Source organism: Populus alba, chromosome 1, assembly GCF_005239225.2.
Source record: "Populus alba chromosome 1, ASM523922v2, whole genome shotgun sequence".
Lineage (NCBI taxonomy): Eukaryota > Viridiplantae > Streptophyta > Magnoliopsida > Malpighiales > Salicaceae > Populus > Populus alba.
The window spans coordinates 22,207,548-22,228,531 of record NC_133284.1 but is presented as its reverse complement, the minus strand read 5'-3'; the positions used below and the strand labels follow the sequence as shown (position 1 = coordinate 22,228,531).

Below are 20,984 nucleotides of genomic sequence, written 5' to 3'. Positions count from 1 at the left end.
TTTTAAAATAATTATTTTAATATATTTTTCAATAAAATATTTTTTTAAAAAATAACATACCATATTAAATTTCATGCTTAAATAGACTTGTAAGCGTGCATGGTTCCAAAATCGGTCTGGTCACTCATAAGAGTATTTGTTATAGGAATAGTAATAAAAAGAGGAAGAGAAAGAGAAAGGGGCAAAAGTGGAAAGACAAAAAATTGAAGCAGAAAGGGTTTGTAAATAACTGTAACCTTAACCTAATAACACACTATACCGACCTATAAATAATCACGCAGACACGTGAACAAAGCCTCTTTCAAACTCCACGGCGCAGATCCGAGGAGTTTGGGATTTCTGATATCTCACTACATACTTCATCTTCATAAAATCTCTCCACTTTTCTTTCTAGCTATCAATCGCTCGCTTACTACCAGGTATTTCTCTTTCTTTCTCTATGCAAAAAGTATAGTTACTTTTGTGTGTGTCTTGTGATGCTGGTATGTATTGCCTGCTGTCATGGGTGTTTTGATTGGTCGATTTCTTGTATATTTTTTTTAGCTAGGCTATCTGGGATTTTCTTTTTGAGATCTGGTATTGATCTGTTTTTTCTTTTGCTGGTGAAGTTTTGACCCTTTTCATTATATTTTTTTTTGGAGCTTTTAGGGCCTGTTTAACTGGAAATTACAGTTGTTTTTAATCTGGGTCTGGTCCTGTTGGAAATAAGTTCAACATAAAGTATTTTTTTTAAGTTTGGAAATAGATTCAGAGCTTTGTATCATTGGAAGTTTAGTGCTTCAGTGTGTTCGTATGCTTTGATCACAGTGCTTATGAGATTGTTTGATAAACCTTTTTATGCTGTTGTATTATATTGCTGTGGCTTCTTATGTTAAAACATAATAATTTAATTTAATTTAATTTAACGGATATTTAACTTGTTGAGCAAGTGCCACACTGCTATAATACCACACGTATGATTTATAATGATGCCTTGCTGCATGTTTGTAACTTTATAAATTGAATTCAATTCGGAAGTTTTAATAAAATCTCATGTTTAAAACCCTTTTGAGTGTTAAGAATTGAATTTCAAATGAAATTTAATCTCTAAAAATACTACAAAAATTCAACTTAGAGGTTTTAATAAAATCTCATGTTTGGAATCATTTTGAGTGTTAAGAATTGAATTTCAAATGGAATTTAATATTTAAAAATGCTACATAAATAAACAGATCAACCTCTCTAATTTACAATTCTAATTTATAATTCCAAAGTGGATAAATTTAATATTAAAACTTTCTCAAAACACACATCCGTCTCTCTCTCTCTCTCTCTAACATTGAAGAAATAAGATGAAGTTGATGAGAGTAATATAAGAAACAAAATGAATTGAATTTTCTCTTCCAAACATGTGAATTCAACTTATTATAGAGCTTGTGTCTGTGCTGCATTGACATGCCTATCTAACAAAAGTTGAAGCCCTTCTGGACTCTTGCCTTAATCTGATTTTTTGGAGGGGCGGGTGAAACAGTGTCTGATTGTAAGGATTTATGTCCAAAATATCAGTTTGCTGTTTGCCCCTTGCATGTCTCCTCCAGACATTAAAAACAGAAGTTTAATGCTTGTACTCCTCTTTTTTGTTTGGTTTGCAAGTTTGGCTCTTCTGTAACAAGTGAAATATTCATAATCTTTAGTGGTGACATTAACAAATATTTTTGCTTTTCAATATGGTTGTGCCCCCATCTCAATAACTTCATGCTATGGCTTGAATGCTCTCCATTTTTTCCTTTTTACTCATCTACAATTATGGAAGCATCTGATAGGTGCTGTCAGCAGGATTTGTTTTACTTGTTCAGCATGCATGTCATTATCCTTAATCTACAAGTGAAATATTCATTATCTTTAGTGGTGATATTAGTGAATATTTTTGCTTTTCAATATGGTTGTGCCCCCACCTCAACTTCATGTTATGGATTGAATGCTCTCAGTTGTTTCCTTTTAACTCATCTGATGGAAGCATCTGATAGGTGCTGTCAGCAGGATATGTTTTACCTGTTCAGCACCATGTCATTAACCTTAATCCGCAAGTGACAAATGGTTTCCTCTGTGAAGTCATGGCAGGTCTGGCACCAGAAGGATCGCAATATGATGCTAAGCAATATGATGCCAAAATGAATGATCTGTAAGTTCCTTATTTGAAACTCTGGCTGTATAGCAATAGTTATTTTGATTGGAATATATAATTGACTTTCATGTATCTGTTGACAACGATGCAGGCTTGCTAATGATGGGCAAGATTTCTTCACAATGTATGAGGAGGTTTTTGAAACCTTTGATTCGATGGGATTGCAAGAGAACCTTCTGAGGGGCATCTATGCCTATGGTAGGTATTGACTGGCTTCATATCTTCACATGTTCATTCATTTGACATCTTAATAAGTTGATGTTAAGATATGACTGTTCTAGTTGCAGTAGCTCCCCTATTCGTTAGGTTCTTTTGTTTTGCATTTTAAAAATCCAGGTATCATGATTACCGTTTGCTTATTGGAGAACTTCTTACCCTTCTTTTACTATGTTTAGATTCTGTTTGGTTCCATCTCTTTCGTTCTTGTTCTGATTGATGCATTGTAATTATTCTTTTCAAGGTTTTGAGAAGCCATCTGCAATCCAGCAAAGAGGAATTGTTCCATTTTGTAAAGGCCTTGATGTGATTCAGCAGGCACAATCTGGAACTGGGAAAACAGCAACTTTCTGTTCTGGCATTCTCCAGCAACTTGATTATGGTCTGGTGCAATGTCAAGCATTGGTCCTGGCTCCCACCAGGGAACTAGCACAACAGATTGAAAAGGTTATGCGAGCACTTGGTGATTATCTTGGTGTCAAAGTTCATGCTTGCGTAGGTGGCACAAGTGTTCGTGAGGACCAGCGCATTCTTCAAGCTGGTGTTCATGTTGTTGTTGGCACTCCTGGTCGTGTGTTTGACATGTTGAGAAGGCAGTCGCTTCGTCCAGATTACATTAAAATGTTTGTCTTGGATGAGGCTGATGAAATGCTTTCACGTGGTTTTAAGGATCAGGTTTGCATCCATACCAGCTTCCAAGTTTCTTTTCTTTGCCTGTTCAGAGACTTGAGAGCTTTTAGTTGGCTTTTTTGTTTTTTAAATTTCTTTTTCTAATACTTTTTTTTCCTGGCTGTTAGATCTATGATATTTTCCAGTTGCTGCCATCAAAAGTTCAAGTTGGTGTGTTCTCCGCTACTATGCCACCTGAAGCTCTTGAGATCACAAGGAAGTTCATGAACAAGCCTGTGAGGATCTTGGTTAAGCGTGATGAGCTTACTCTTGAAGGTATCAAGCAATTTTATGTCAATGTCGATAAGGAGGAGTGGAAGCTCGAAACACTATGTGATCTATATGAGACCCTAGCCATCACTCAGAGTGTCATTTTTGTTAACACCCGGCGCAAGGTTGACTGGCTGACAGACAAGATGCGAGGCCGTGATCACACAGTCTCGGCTACTCATGGAGATATGGACCAGAACACTCGTGATATCATTATGCGAGAATTCAGGTCCGGCTCTTCTCGAGTTCTCATCACAACCGATCTCCTGGCTCGTGGTATTGATGTTCAGCAAGTTTCCCTTGTCATAAATTATGATCTGCCGACTCAACCTGAAAACTACCTTCACCGTATTGGACGAAGTGGACGGTTTGGAAGAAAGGGTGTTGCTATTAACTTTGTGACAAGTGATGATGACAGAATGCTGTTTGATATCCAGAAGTTCTATAATGTGGTCATCGAGGAGCTGCCATCGAATGTGGCCGATCTCCTTTGATGAGATTTTTTGGTGATGGTTGAGGAAAATGGTACCTTATTTTGCTTGTACTATTTAACGTATTGATTTATTTTCATTCCTGTTTAGGGTCGTTAAATTTTATGTTCAGAGACATCTCTGACAGTTTAATCTCACGTGGGTCCTCCATTATTACAGGTTCCACTTGTTATGAAAGGCTTGTCAGGTCGACTTGTTATTTTAAAGCTTTGTTTGCGTGTTGTGTTTTTCTACTGCGCACCCTCCTTTTTCATTTTTCTTTAAGCTGGCGTCAAAATTCTTGCTTGTTCATTGTTTCCCTCCAGTTTCTTTTCCTCTTTAAGGAGAGTATCATTAGGATCCTGTTTGCGTAATATAAATTTTTAACTCATCATTCGAGTGTGGGTACCAGCTTGATATAAATTGCTCGTGCTGATTCATCAATACGATGAGCAAATTGATGAATTCCACACTATTCACCTAATTTGCGCGAAATAATACATGTTAGTCTACATGTTCTGCACCCTATTCTTTTTCTTTTTTAATCATTTTGGTTTTAAGATTTTGTTGTAGTTAAAATCTTATTTTATTCATGTTTCAGTCCCTGTATTTAAGTAAGAGAATTGACTGAAAAAAAGAAAGGTGAGATAAATGGTTGGTTGAACAAGGTTGTTAAAATCATGATTCAACTTGTAAAATCATATAAATTTAACGATTTTACAAGTTTATGTAGGCTTTACCTCAGAAATGGATAAAATTAGTAAAATTTTTAAAATTAGATGAAATCGTGTAAAAGCATGATTTCACCACTAATTGAATAAGTTAACCCGTAGAAGATAAAATTGCAATGTTGATTATAGGTGTGTGTCGATTGCCTATTGGCATTTGGCCTATTACCAAGTTAAACAAAAAATTGCAAAATCACATATTCACCATTCACATTCAGAACAGACTTCATAGAGAAATTTCAATTAAAATCCCTAAATTTCTAAGGTAGTGTTTGGGGCTGCGTTTCTACCTGTATTTTGCAAAATTTTGAATTTTTTTTTTTGCTAAAATTGAGTGTTGTTTATACTTTTTGGATCGTTTTGATGTGCTGATGTCAAAAATAATTTTTAAAAAATGAAAAAACATTATTGACATGTATTTCGGCACGAAAAACTATTTGAAAAGCAACCGCTACCACACTGCCAAACACGCTTTAAATCCTCACCAAGGATTCCTCAGTCTCTCAATCTCTTTCTCTTAGCCATCCATAGTCCAACAATCAACCATCGGTACACCACCAACAACCCTTATCTTTTTTATTTTTCTATCATTGACAATGTCCTTTTCACCAGCCACCGCGAGAACCAGAGTCCACACAACAACAATGGCGTCTCCAATCTCCATGAGGTAAGTTACTCTGTTTATCTTTTTTCACCTCCCGCAAAAATTCAATGGTTCACTCTTCTTTGTTGCTAACTACCAGCCTACCAGGGCCAGGAGTGCTTTTTTTTCCTTGTCTGTTTCTTACTTTGTTGCTAATATTAGTTTGATTGGATTCGTGATTGATTCTCTGGTTGCAATATTGATCTGCTCACTACTCAAAACAAAGGTAATAACCTATATTTGTATTTTTCCCTATTCGTTTCTTAGTCTGTTTTTAATATTTGCGTGACTATTGTTTAGGTACTTTAATCTTTACAATTTACTTTAATAATAAAGATTGAGAATTTGAGATTTTTATTCAAAGTTTCTGTTTATCTTTGAGATTTTGCATTCAAATTTTTGATTCAAAGTTTACCGTGTATGTGTGTTTATATAGATGAGTCATGAGGGTGATGAATGGATTTGGATTTTTTGTAATTTAGAGGGTTGCAAGTTGACTGGGTTGTAACTTGTGATGAATGTATTTGGCTTCTGGATTTATCTTTGAGATTTTGCATTCGAATCTTTGAGAGTATGTTGTTTTTATGCTTGTTTATTGCCTTTGCTGATGGTTTACTGTGCATGTGTATTTATCTTTGTAACTCTAATATTGTTGATTTGGCATTCAAAGTTTACCGTGTGTGTGTGTTTATAACTATGTGCCTTTGTTGACTTATCTCTCAAATTCTCAATGTTAGTGAGTTGATTTTAGTACTTTTATTTTCAGTTGGAATAGAAGATGGGCTACTATTTTATTGTAGTGTGTACTAAAATCAATTATCTTAGGTTTTCTGATTGGATAGTAATATAGAAGATGGACTGTTATTTATTATGGTATTTTTTTTTTAACAAAAAATTAATTACAATCATAAAATGTTTGGATTGATTACAGGGTTGATTTGAATGGATTCTTGAATTGTTGAACTTATGGCATCTAGAAAAAATTATTTTGGTAATAGGCTTGATGTGGGATGGCACTATGGTATAGACATTGATAAGAATTCTAGAAAAGTTCAGTGCAAGTATTGTCAAAAAATTATCAGTGAAAGTATTTTTCGTTTCAAACAGCATTTGGCTTGCACTCGTAAGGCTGTTAAGCCATGTTAACAAGTACCAGAAAATATTAAGCAGATGATTTTGGGTGTTTTGGTGAAAAATTTATAAGCAACTAAAAAGAAAAGAAAGGCCATCAATATAATGTAAATGATGATGATGATGAAATAAAAGAAATTAGCGCTAAGGATAAAGGAAAAAGAGCAACTAGTGAGAGTGGAAGTACACAAACAACCCTAAATCAATTGCTAAAAAAGGATATTAGAGAAAAAACATGTCGACAAATTACAAGGTTTTTCTACACTAATGCAATTCCATTTAATTGTGTAAAAAACTCTTGAGTTTTTTAAGGCACTTAAATTGGTTGCAAAGCATGGGCCAGGTTTCAAGCCTCCATCTTACCATGATATTAAAGAGAAGTATTTGAAGCAAGAAGTGGATCAAACAATGAATTTGCTTGAGAAGTACAAGCTAGAATGGAAAAAAATAGGTTTTTTAATAATGTTTGATGGATGAACAGACAAAAAAAGACGTATTTGTAACTTTTTGGTTAATAGTCCTAAAGGGATATTTTTTTTTTTGTTATTGATTGATATTTCTAATATGTCCAAGACTGCTGATAAGGTATTTGAGATGTTAGATGCCATTGTGAAGAGGATTAGGGAGGAAAATGTTGTCTAAATAGTCACCGATAATGCTACAAATTATAAGGCAGCAGGACAATTATTGATGGAAAAAAGAAAGAGTTTGTTTTGAACACCATGTGCTGCCCATTGTATTAACTTGATATTAGAAGATTTTGAGAAGAAGTTAGAGGTTCATCAAGTAACTATTGTCAAGGAGAGGAGAATCACCTCATATATTTATTCAAGAATTATTCTTATTTTCATGCTAAAACACTTTATGAAAGGAAGGGATTTGATTAGGCCTGCTGCCACTCAGTTTGCTACTGCATATTTGACTCTAGGATGTTTGAATGATCATAAAATATAGTTGATGACTGTGTTTACTTCCAAACAGTAGAGTTCATGTAGGTTTACAAGAATAGAAGAAGGGAAACGAATTCAAAATTATGTTTTGGACAACAGGTTTTGGCATGATGTTACTATATGTATTAAGACAACGTATCCTCTAATTAAAGTTCTTCGATTAGTTGATGTTGATGAGAAACCAACTATAGGTTTTATATATAAAGCAATGGACCAAGCAAAAGAGAAGACATAAGTGAATTTTGGTTCTGTGAAAAAAATGTATATATCTTGCTAATTTTTATTTCAAATATTGTCATCTATTAATGTGAATATCTTTAGAGATACTTTCAATTGAGATATTCCTAGATTGTAATGATATTTGTATTGTTTTGTTTTATATAGTTATATACCTATATGGAATATTGTTGATGCAAGATGAGAACTTCAACTTCACAAACCCTTACATGTAGCAACTTATTATTTGAATCCTCATTATCATTAAAATCCCAATTTTAAGGTTAATGCTAACATTAAACTTGGATTATATCAATGCTTAGAAAAGATGGTGCCTAATGCAAGTGAAATGTGCAAAATTGACTTATAACTTGAATAATTCAAGGATGCAAAAAGATTGTTTGGCATTGAGGGTGCCAAGACAGCAAGAGATAAAAAAACTCTAGCTCAATGATGGGATTTTTATGGGGATGAAAGTCCATAATTACAAAGGTTTACAATCCAAGTTCTAAGCTTGACTTGTACTTCATCTAGATGTGAGCGTAACTGGAGTGCATTTGAAATAGTGAGTTTTTTTTTTATATTTTAAATGTTGAAATATTTAAAAAAAAAATCTTATAAATTTGAATTGTTTATTCATGTTCATACAAAATGAAGAAATCGTTTGCACTAGAAAAAAATAAATGACTTGATATTTGTAATGTGCAATCTGAAATTGAATAATAATCAAGTAAAAAAGAAAGCTGATGATTTTGGTGTAGAAGATGATCTTTCATCTGATGATGATTGGATAACCAAGGGAGAAAAACATTCAAACATTGATTGCTTGGTGCTATTGACAGGGCAACACGAAGAAAAATGATAAGGAAGATGAAAGTGATGAAGAAGAAATTCCTAATGATGCTGAAATGGAGAGTCATGATACTGAAGATGATTTGAAGATTCAAATTGATGATATTGGTGTTGATACTAGTAGTAGCACTAATGTTAAAAGGATTGGTGTTGGTACTAGTAGTGACATTAATAATCCTCTTGATGCTAATGATATTGATGTATGTCTGAGGAATAATGAGGAAGATGAAGGCAATGAAGCTGATTTTAGTTTACATGACACACCAACAGATTGTTTGTTTTAAATTTGTTAATTATTAGTTAATAAAAAGTTATTTAAATTATGTATGAATTTTATATTTGAACCATGTATTTTAAGGTGCTTGAACTATGTATGAATTTTTATTTGAAGCATGAAATTTTTTTTAATGTATTTTAAAATTCCTTACGATTTTATAATCTGTTTTTATGATCGAGTTTGTTTTGCATTTTTCATACCGTGTTAAAATCATGATTTTAACAATCTTGTTTCACAACATAAAAACCAATCATGGTCTCAATCCGGTTTAATTGATCAGAAGAAGTGTTAAGGTATTTTTTTTATTCTTTATTTTGGAGTTAATTTTAGGTTTTTTGATTGATTAAATGGTGATGTAGGGTTAACAATGAGTTTTTTAGGTTTTTAAGGTGTGTTTTTAGATGTCTGGTGGAAAAGGATTGAAAATAATATTTTTGAATCAAAGAAATCAATCCTCAAATCACTAACCACTCATGTGATTGAAATCTTTATCGATAGATAATACTTCATTTTCCATTATAAACAACGAATTGTCTATTTTATTTTCTTCAATAAAAGTAATGATGATATGTCAACTACCCTATTAAACAACAAGATACACACACACACACACACACACACACACACACATACTAGATACTTGACTCGCGCACGATGCTGCAGGTCATTTTTTTTGCATAAAAAATATTACCACAAATAAAAATTTAAAAATTTTGAGTTTTTCTGTAAAGCTATATCCAAGAATCTTGGGTTTGGCTACAACGCCTGACCTAAGAGTAATATTTATAATATTAATAATAAAATTAAACTTGCATGACTCAAGTTTAAGTGAGCCTAACTGCAACACCGGACCCAAGAATATTGGATGTGGGTCTAGCTATAAGGTCGTGTCATAAAAGTGTGATAATTAAATAGATTAATTAAAAAAACAAAGAAAAAAAAATCAGCATAAACAAAAAAACTAATGAAGAAAAAGAAAAAAAATTTGAATTAATTGGGTTAACTCTTTAAACCAGGTTATCTCGAAAAACCTGAGATTCACATCATGAAAGTTTGATAACTAAATAGAAAAACAAATGACGGATTTACTCAGAATTAACTGGGTTAACCCATCAAACCAAGTTAACCGTCAAGTTCAGGACACGTGTCATGAAAGTATGAAAGTCTGATAATTAAATATAAAAAAAATTAACTTTAACAAACTAAACTAAATAAAAAAAATAACTTGTCAAATCAGGCCAACCCATCAAACCCGAAATCCGTATCATGAAAATCTGATAACTAAATAAAAAAGAATTTTACATTAACAAACTAAATCAAACAAAAAAAATTAATTAAAAAAAATTAAAAAGAGAAAAAAAATAGTTATATAATACAATATAATAATATTTATAATTATAATTATAATAATATAATATATTAATAAGTAAATATATTAGTAAAAGGAGTGACATGCTCGCGCGATGCCGCGGGCTTGTAGCATGCTTGTGCATTATTTGTGGATTTGTGAAAAAAAATCATATAAAAAAAAAACCGTTACCATCCACAATATTTTTAAAGGAAAAAACTACAAAGTTATATTCTCAACCAGCTTAATATTTAAAACAAAAAAAAAATTGACAAAAAAAAATGAAAAAAAGAAGATGACAATTTTGGAAGAAAAAAAAGCAAAAAGAAAATATTAAAAAAATGGAAAAAAAAACATGTGGGGAAAGTTAAAGCTAAATTTCCAACCAGCTAAATATTAATATCATTTAAGAAAACACTGTAGCAATCTATAGTGTTTTGTGAGGAAATATACAACTATAATTCTCAACCAGCTCAATATTAAAAAAAAAATTCAATAAAGATAATTTTGACAAATATAAAAAAAAACGAAAGGAAAAAAAAACATCCAGGGAAAACACTATAACAATCTATAGTGTTTCATGAGAAAATCTATAGTTGTAATTTTTAACCAGCTCAATATCAAAAACAATAAAAACGACAAAGACAATTTTAAAAAAAAAACATATGGGAAAACACTGTAGCAATCAACGATGTTTTAAGAAAAAAAAGCTAAATTATTAACCGGTTTAGTATGAAAAAAATAAATTTGACAAAAACATATTTAGAAAAAAAACATCAATAAAAACAATATGTGGGGAAACACTGTAGCAAGGCAAAAATCATGTGGAAAAACACCGTAGCAATCTACAGTGTTTTAAATAACTACAAAGTTAAATTCTCAATCAGCTTAATATGAAAAAAATAAAATCGACAAATATAATTCTGAAAAAAAAAATTTTATTTAATAAAAAATCATGTAGATAAATACTGCAGCAATCTAGTGTTTTAAAGAAAAAAAAATTAAAAAACTAAATTATCAATCAGCCCAATAGTAAAAGAAATAAAATCAACAAAAATAATTATGAAAAAAAAATATAAAGAAGAATTTAAAAAAATGAAAAAAAAAAAACGTGGGGGAAAGCTAAAGCTAAAGCTAAATTCTCAACCAATTCAATATTGAAAAAATAAATTTGAAAAAGATAATTTATAAAAAAAAAAAACATGTGGGGGAAACACTACAGCCAAACAAAAACCATGTAAGGGAAACAATGTAGCAATCCATAGTGTTTTTTTTTTTTTTAAAAAAAAAAAAAAGCTAAAAAGCTAAGTTCTCAACTAGCTCAATATATAAAAAAAACTGACAAAGACTATTTTTGTTTTTTAAAAAAGTCAATTTTGGGTAAAAGAAATGAAAAAAAAAAACATGTAAAAAAAAGGAAACAAAAGCGAGAAAAAAAAACACGCGGGGAAAGCTACAGTGTTTTAAAGAAAAAATCAAAAAAACTAAATTTTCAACCAGCTCAATAGCAAAAAAAGTAAAATCAACAAAAATAATTCTGAAAAAAAAAAAAAAAAAACATGTGGGGAAAGCTAAAAGCTAGATTATCAGCCAACTCAATATTGAAAAAATAAATTTGATAAAGATAATGTTTTAAAAAAATATGTGGGGAAACACTACAGTAAAACAAAAACTATGTAGGAGAAACATCGTAGCAATCCATATTGTTTTTTTTTTTTTTAAAAAAAAAAAAACCTACAAAGCTAAATTCTCAACCAACTCAATATATATATATATATATAAAAATCTACAAAGACCATTTAAAAAAAAAGAAATAAATAAATCACAAAAAAAAAAATGTATAAGTACATTATAACAATCCACAATGTTTTAAAGAAAAAAAGATACATAGTTAAATTTTCAACCAGCTCAATATTTAAAAAAATTAGCAAAGATAATTTTGAAAAAAAAAATTTAAAAAAAGAAGTCAATTTTGGGTAAAAAAAAAAAAGATGTAAAAAAAATGAAGAATAAACAAAAGCAGGAAAAAAAATGCTCGAGAAAAAAAAAACTACTCCAAAAAAAAAAAACCCTACTACAGTGAATATTCCACGCATTTTAGAGTTCTTTAACATATATATATATATAACAGAGGCTAGGTAGTCATGCATGCCTACCCTTATAGGAAAACACACATCTAATCTTCTTTTTGTTGGATTAGATGCTTGGTCTATCTATGTTCAAGTGTGAGTTTTTTTTTAATTTTTTTTATTAAATTTTAATTAAAATTAATTATAATAAATTAATTAAAATTATATTTAAAACATTGTTCCATTAAATAACAATCAATTTGGATTTTATTTTCAAATAAGATTATAATATTTTTTAATAGTATTATCAATCCTTTGGTTAACTATTATATATAAATTTACTCTTCATATTTATTTTAAATTTTTGGTCATGAATAATCTATGAAAATAAAATTTCTATTATGTTATGTTTTAATTATAATTTTTAAAATAATTTTCTCATATTAATTATTGTTTTTTTCTTTGATGACTTAGGCATGATTTTTGTTTTTTTTAATGAAACTTGCTTTTCATATAATGATAAGGTTTTTTTATTTTTTAAAAAATTAATAAAAAAATTATTCGTTAAAAAAAAAGAAATACATTAATAAGGAATGTATTTTAGATTGAATATATATATATATATATATATATATATATATATATATATATATATATATATATATATATATATATTCTGATTATTTTAAATTATTGAAGTTCTTGCAAAAAATAATGTTTTAATTGTCTTTATTTTTAATTCAAAAAAACATGTTATTGCTAAAATAAATATTTTTGTAAAATAATAATTGTTTTAATAATGTATTTTTTATTAAAAAAAACAAGAGTTTAAACTGTAACCTTGCATACAAATATTTACTTTTAATCATAAAAAAAAAATCAATTTGAAAAAATATCCTGCAACATTAGGCACGTTACATAATTAATATAAACTAAAAAAATGCTGTTTATTTGTGTGTAGTGATACAATATCTGGTCAACAATACACAAAATGAAATTATGATATCTACATATTGCATATGGAATTAAAAGAAGTAACATCAATTGCGGAAAAAATCCTTGAAGATCATGTTTCTTTTTGGTAATAATAACTAGTTAGTATTCCCACGCTACATTGCAGACAAGATTTCAAATTAATTTATACTATAAGAGAGAAAATAAAGAAAGCATTATGAATATAGTTTTTAGCTAAAGATTAAAATGGAATATAAGAAGCAAAAGATAATATGCATGCAAATTTTTTACTTCAATTGTCCTTTTTTTTTTCTATACATTTTTTTCTATTTATCTTGGAGGTTTTATCCTAGTTGTTTATCAAATTTGATTTCTATTATTATGAATGCATCATACAAATATAATTTATTTATCAAAAATTAATAGAGAAAAAAATTTAAATCAAATTACAATAATATCTTTAAAGTATTGTGAAATTTTAAGAATTATCTAAAAGATTAATTACGATTTAAAAAATAGTTAAATTAACCAATTAAAAAAGAGAGAAGATATTAATTGAAAACTAAATTAAAATTAAATTAAATTAAATTAAAAGGCTAGGTGTTGCTATGTTTGAAAGACCAAGTTCACCCTCTAAGGCTAAAAGAAAAGGTTCGAATGCAACTAGGTTTGTAAAGGGAGTCTTGCATACTTGATTTTTTTTCTTGTAAAAAATGTTATGGATTTTGTTTTTCAATATACTTTGATATTTTGATAAGTTAATAAATAAATCATTCATTTTCTCTACTTCATCAGTTATTTCAAGCACATCTAATGAGATTCCTTCTTCATTTTCCTTTTCATCCTAGTTAATTAACTTTTTGATGTAGGCATTCTTCATGTATTTTTGGTTTTGGTATTGCTATGTCTGTATAATTAGTTGTCAATACCTAATAGTTGCATTCTTGAAAATATCTACAAAACAATAGGCAAACCAAGGATCTAACATTTGGTTGGCTCTTCATTTTCAAGCTATATAGGTTGCAATGATAGTTTTATATTCCTAAGACTATCAAAGCTATATAGGTTGCAATTGTATTTTTATATTCCTATGACTATTGAGTTGTTGATCTTTAGGTCACATATTAATATTTTTTATATATTTTAATGATAACAATTAAATAAAAAATATACTAATGATATGCTTGGTTGAAAATAAATCTAAATAAGTTTATATGAAGATCATATCAACAAGCATGAAGAATTAAATGAAAAAATCAATCAAGTCCAAGATATAAAGTAAATGAAGACTTAGTTTTAAGTATTTATTTTAGTTATAAATGTATAAACTTTTATATCTTACTTGGTAGTATAATTAAAATTAACACATACACTACACATTGCATGCATTATAGAATTGGTACATTATTTTATAAAATCTACATTAGTTAGTTTAAGGTTCACCATGTTTAAAATTATCAAAAATATTATTCTGCATGAATCCGTCATTGAATGTCCTAAACAATATGAACTAGTTGACCATTTTATCTATTAGAAGAACAATAACAACTATAAAACAACCACTTTTGCTCTCTCTCTCTCTCTCTCTATATATATATATATCTTGTCTAATTGCAAAATTACTTAGATAATCTAAACATATATCATATGTAGGTTATCTTAAGAGAAAAAACACTTTAAAATCATTAATCTCTAATTATACTTATATATGTGCATTAAAACCTTCATAATCTTGCATAAAAGTATACATTCTTAGTTTCACAACACTTAAACACTTTCCAATTCTTTAAGTGTTATCTTATGAGATATAGAAAGACTAGAACTTTAAATTGTATGATATCCTCTTTGAGAAAGTGTTGTTACGTTTCCAATAATTGTAATCTTTCAAGGGTTTAAGTGAAAAATTCTTAGTTATTTGTGAGATACATCACCAAGTTGAAAAATCTTGAGGAGTGTATTTTTTCAAGTGGTGAAAAAGGACTTGGTGAGGATTCATTAAGGATATTGTACTATTTGGCTTGGATTAGTAAAGAATATAACACTCTAGATCGGTTTGGTACTTGAGGTGTGGATGTAGGCTTGCCAAACAATGTTAAAAATTGAGTTTCCGATTTCTATCCCTATACTTTTTACTTTTAGAAGTTTAATTACATTGTTGGTTATTTATGTTTAATTGAGTTAATTACAATATTTGTTATTATTAGTGGAACACCTAATTCACCCCCTCTTAGGTGTTATTGTTGCCTTAATCCTATAACAATAATTGGTATTAGAGTCTAGTTCTCATTTATACAAGTTTACTTAGGTTTTGAGTAGAATGATAACCACTAGTTTTAATTTATAAAATAAAAGACCATCCACCTTTAGGTCACCTTTCTTTGATGGTAATGACTTTGCCTATTAGAAAGCTAGGATGATTATATATCTTCAATCTATTGATTATGATTTATGGGTATCCATTGAAAATGGACCTCATATACCCGCTAAAATCAAAGATGGTATAATGATTTCTAAGGCTAAGGGTGAGTATATCGATGGTGGTAAAAAGTTACTTTTAAAGCAATGAACACTCTGTATTGTACATTGAGTAAGAGTGAGTTCAATAAAATATCATCTTGTAAAAATGCTAAAGATATATGGCATGATTTATAAATAATTCATGAAAGTACTAATCAAGTTAAGGAATCCAAAATAGACATGCTTGTGCACTAATATGAGTTATTCAAAATGCTTCCAAATAAATAATAACTGTATGTTTACTAGAATGACAACTATAACTAATAGTTTGAATGCTTTTAGTAGGACTTGTAGTAATACCAATATCATGAGCAAAATTCTTAGGTTCTTGCTAAAGACTCAGGAAGCAAAGGTAACAATAATATGAGAAGCTAAAGACCTCACCAAACTTTCATTAGAAGAGCTCATCAATTCATTAATGACTTATGAAATCAACATGGAAAAGCATGAACTAGAAGAAAAGCCAAAGAAGAATTTGGAATTCATAACCATACACCTTATTGATAGTGATGATGACCATGAAGAAGGTGATGAGGATATTGTTGTAATCACTAGATAATTCTAAAATTTCATAAGAAAGAAACAAAAGGGTTATAAAATTCTCAAACTTTATGAAAAATGAAAAAAAAAAAACAAATAATCCTATAAGGAAACACTTAGATGATATAAGTGCAACAAGACGAGACATATAAAGGTTGATTACCTGATTTTTCAAAACAAGAAGAAGAACCATCATCACAAACGAGTAATGAAAGCAACATGGAGTGATGACTCCAATTCTAACCCAAGTGATGATGAAAAACATGTTGCAATAATGTGTTTCATGACAATAAAGAGTGATATAAGGTACTTTTTTAGATGATGAATCTGCCTTTTCTTATAATGAATTGGATAATACTTTTGAGATATTACATGATGAATTCAAAAGGTTAGGTTATAATTATAGCTTACTTAAAAAGAGTCATGCATGTGTACTTGTTGAGAAAGATACATTAAAAAAGAAAGCATGTATTATAGTTAATGATTGCTATAAGATGAAACAACTTGAAGAAAAAAATAAGGTTTTGAAGGAAAAAGGTTGATAACTTGAACACTATAATAGCTAAATTCACTCGAGGTTCTAAGATCTTATAAACCATGCTTGCCACTTAAAGATGTGTTTTCAACAAAAGAGGCTTAAGCTATCAACCCAAGAAAAATAAAAAGTATTTAAACAACTATTTTGTTAAATTTAAACGAACAATCATATGACACAAACCAAATATGCAATTATTGTAAAACAATTGGTCACTTGATTTATGTATGTCCCATGAATAAGGACAATGTTAGTACTATGACTTGGGTTCCAAAAGAAACCACCACTAACCATAAATGACCCAATAAGTTATGGGTACCAAAAACCTCATCTTGATTTTGTGTGTGTAGGAATCAAGAGAATATAGGGAGTGGTTCTTAGATAGTGCTTGCTTAAGACACGTGACCAGAGATGATTCATTGTTCTCAAACATTACCAAGATTAATGGTGGAAAAGTCACATTTGAAGATAACTCAAAAAGAAAAATAATTGGAGTTGGTAATATTAGATGTAAGTCCTCTCCCTTAATAGAAAAAGTGTTTCGTATAAATAGTCTAAAACATAATTTGATAAGTATTAGTCAATTGTGTAATAAAAGCTACAAAATTATGTTTGACCATGCATATACTTAATCTTTGAAAATGACAAAGTTATATTTATTAAAAATATAAAAAAAGGAAATATCTATAAGATTAAGACAAATATACGCATGAGTATATAAAGTTGTCTCGTTGCTAGCATTAATGATAGTTTTCTTTGGCATAGAATATTAGGTCATATAAGAATGAACATCCTTTTAAAACTTGTCAAAAACAAACTAGATAGAGGTCTACCTCATTTTGCATTCAAAAAATGAAAAAATTTTGTGATGTATGCTAAGTGGATAAACAAGTGAAACATTTTTTAAAAGCAAAAACCATATTTTGACCGAAAGACATTTAGAATTATTTCACATAGATCTATTTGGACAAACTAGAATTAGAAGTATAAATAGTAATAGATATGTGTTTATGATTTTTGATGATTGTACTAGATATACATAGGTTTTGTTTTTAAAATTAAAAAATAAACTATTTATGAATTTGTAAAGCTTGTAAGAAGGTTGAAAATGTAGAAGATTTTTTGATCATAAACATAAGAGCGATCATGATGGTGAATTTATAATTGATTTGTTTGAAATGTTTTATAAAGAAAAATTATACCACCATGAGTTTACAACACATAGAACTCTCTACAAAAATAGGGTTGTGGAAAGGAAAAATTAGTATCTTTAAAAAATGGCAAAAATTATGTTAAATGAATTTTATACTCCTAAATGTTTTTGGGTGAAAGCCATAAACACATCTTACTATATTCTAAATCATGTTATCTTGAGACCGAAGTTAAAAAAAACTCCTTTTGAGCTTTACAGAGGTAGGAAAACCAACAACTCATATCTCAAAGTTATTGGTTTAAGATGTTTTATTCTTAACATTAAAGATACTTTGGATAAGTTGATTCAAGATTTGATACTGGTGTTGCTCTTTGTTATTCCTCATCTAGCAAGGCTTATAAAGAATATAATGATAGAACATTTTATCTTGAGGAATCCATGCACGTCACTTTAAGGAAACTTAAAATGTCAACAATTTTGAGATTTTAGATGACGTCATTGAAAATGTTCAACATTTGATTTTTAATGATAAGACCTTTATGAAGGCTAACAATGAAAAAATGGACAAAGACCAACCAAACTTAAGAAATCAACAAGAGATAGTAAGTAGGGGTGAGTAAAAAAATTGAAAAACCGATTAAATCAATTAAAATATTTTTAAAAAATATTCGGTTTGGTTCAGTTTCGGTTTCATAAGTTTGAAAATGAAAAACCAAACCAAATCGAACCGAATCGAAAAAAATAAAAACCAAACTGAAAAAAAAATCAAACCAAATCGAAACTAAGCCCATTAGAAAGTAAAAAAAAAAACCCAAAAAACAATATAATATTTTGTTTTTAATATAAAATAATCGAACCAAACCGAACCAAAACTGGTCGGTTAGGTTCGACTTTTAATATAAAATAACTGAACCTCATCGAAACCTGTCGGTTTGAACCAGTTTCAATTCGGTTTTATTTTTTGTATTTTACAAAATTTTTAGTTTGGCTATTTTTATAGGTAAAAACTGAACCGAACCGATGATCACCACTAATGATAAGTAACTCTTTTGTACCACCACAAGAGATTATATATGCTAGCTCTCACCCTCCCATGTTAATTATTGGTAATCCCTTTGAAGGTACTAAGACTAAAGCATCTCTTAGGAACACTAGTGAGCATTGTGCATTTATTTTACATATAGAACCAAAATCTTTTCTAGAAGTCGAAAAGGATGCAAATTAGATTTTAGCCATATAAGGTTAGCTAAATCAATTTGAAAAGAATGATGTGTGGGAGCTGGTTCCTAAGCCTAACAATTAATTTATTATAAGAACAAAATGGATTTTTAGAAAAAAAGTTGACGAGTATAAGATTATAGTTAGAAACAAAATTAAACTAGTTGCCAAATGTGGTTATAAAAAAAGCATTAATTATGAAGAAACCTTTGCACTAGTGGTTAGACTAGAATCAATAAGAATGCTTTTAGCTATTGCATGTCTTACTAATTTTACATTCTTTCAAATAGATGTTAAAAGTGCTTTTTTAAAAATAAAAATAAAAATGTAAAGATGTATTAAAGATTAAAAGAGTAAAACAAGGGTGAAAAACTAGCAAGTTACAGTATCCATGTAAATATAGACAGAAACATCAGAACTATACTAATTACATCAAAATCAGAGGAAGACAAAGCCTCCCAAATCATGAAGAGCCAAAACTTTTGCTATTAGGGAAAAAAATCTCTGTTGAGACAGGCCACGCAGGGCCAAAAGAGGACAGCTAGCATTGGTTAAGCAAGGAACCTGTCTAGAGATAAGGTGCCTCACCTAACCAACACACAAAAGCAAGATTAGTTCAAATAATTAGCTACAGAACAAGCATCCACAGCGACCAACTAATAAAAAATAAGAGCACGCCGAAAATATCCAGCCCAGCAGAGAAGGAAGACAACAGCAACCAGCAAGGATAAAAGACAACAAGGGCAGCAAAGCACCCAAACCAACATGGCAGAGGAAGGCACAAATAGCAGGCTATTTCTGTCCAAGACATATGCCAATGATACACCCCTGCCTGAGAACCATTTGCCAAAAACAACTGCAGAATCATCTCATTCACAAACATTAAAAGCATAAGGGTTGTTATCACGAAAATATAAGATGGTGTAGAACATAATCTGAAATTAGCGGAACAAAAGGTCAGCTGATGTGGTCTTGTGTTCAAAGATCCTCTTGTTTCTTTCCTTCCAAATCATGTAAACCACCAGACCAAAGGATGGTCTCCGCGTTCTGTTTTCAAGACTCTTCCCACCTACTTTCAGACCCCTGACAGCGCTGCGAAGGGAAGACATATTCCTAATGATGCGCAGCCATGATTTTATTTTCCCCATAAAGCAGATATCCAAGAGCAAGCAAAGAAGAGGTGGGCATGGGCTCATCTGTTCGGGAGCAGAAAACACAGCCAGTATCAAGTTGAGAATAAGCAAGTCGATCTTTGGTTTTTAGCTTCCCCAATATAGCCAACCATAAAACAAAGTTACGTCTGGGTAGAGATCAATGTTCCCACACAACCTTACTCCATGGAACAGAAATACCTTTAAGCCGAAGGTATTCAAAAGCATTAGCAGTATAAGAATTAGCATTTTGCTACCAACTTTACATCAGAGATATAACCTAGAGTGTCCCTCACACTCCTGCACCAGCTGGTCCTTAAGAAAGAAGATTGATTTCCACATAGGGGAAGAAGATTTCTGAAGCCCAGCATTCCAAATGATGAACTGTTGGATTTTGACAAAATAAAATGTAGAGGCTAGCAATTAACACATTTATTCTGAAACTTCATATCTTTATTAATCATTAGAGGTCTTATTTAAGCAACAAGAGAAATAATAATGCAAGTAACAAACAACTCAATTTGCTGTTATTATGTAACAAAATCTAAGAAGATCATAACAAAATAAAGAAGATTTATGTCAATCCTAACATATTTTAACAATTTCAAATCAACAAGTGTTTTGTTAAATCTAAAACTCTTATCAACATCCACATTAGCAGGCTCCACATCAGCAACTTCTTAAGACATCAATTAAACACTCCTCTTTGGCTTTGAAGCTGCAGAATCCAAGTCTCTATATTAAGAACTCATACTTAGCTTTAGAAAGTGGCTTGGTCAGAATATCAGCATTTTAATTTTTTATTTTGCAGTAAATCAGCTGTATTTTACCTTCTCTTAGGAAATAGAGTTTTAGTTTAAAGTGTTTCGTTTTTCCATGAAACACAAGATTTTTATCAATTGAAATTGCAGCT

The 20,984-nt window shown here is 29.9% G+C and overlaps 1 protein-coding gene across 1 annotated transcript; it reads left to right on the top strand.

Annotated features, from left to right (window-relative positions):
- Positions 1–258: 258 nt before the first annotated feature.
- Positions 259–4,016, top strand: LOC118040929 (eukaryotic initiation factor 4A-8). Its single transcript, XM_035048009.2, has 5 exons — positions 259–419; positions 2,092–2,161; positions 2,256–2,362; positions 2,625–3,055; positions 3,178–4,016. The coding sequence occupies exons 2-5, from the start codon at positions 2,094–2,096 to the stop codon at positions 3,811–3,813; spliced, it is 1,242 nt and encodes a 413-aa protein (XP_034903900.1). The 5' UTR covers positions 259–419; positions 2,092–2,093; the 3' UTR covers positions 3,814–4,016.
- The last annotated feature ends 16,968 nt before the right edge of the window (positions 4,017–20,984 follow it).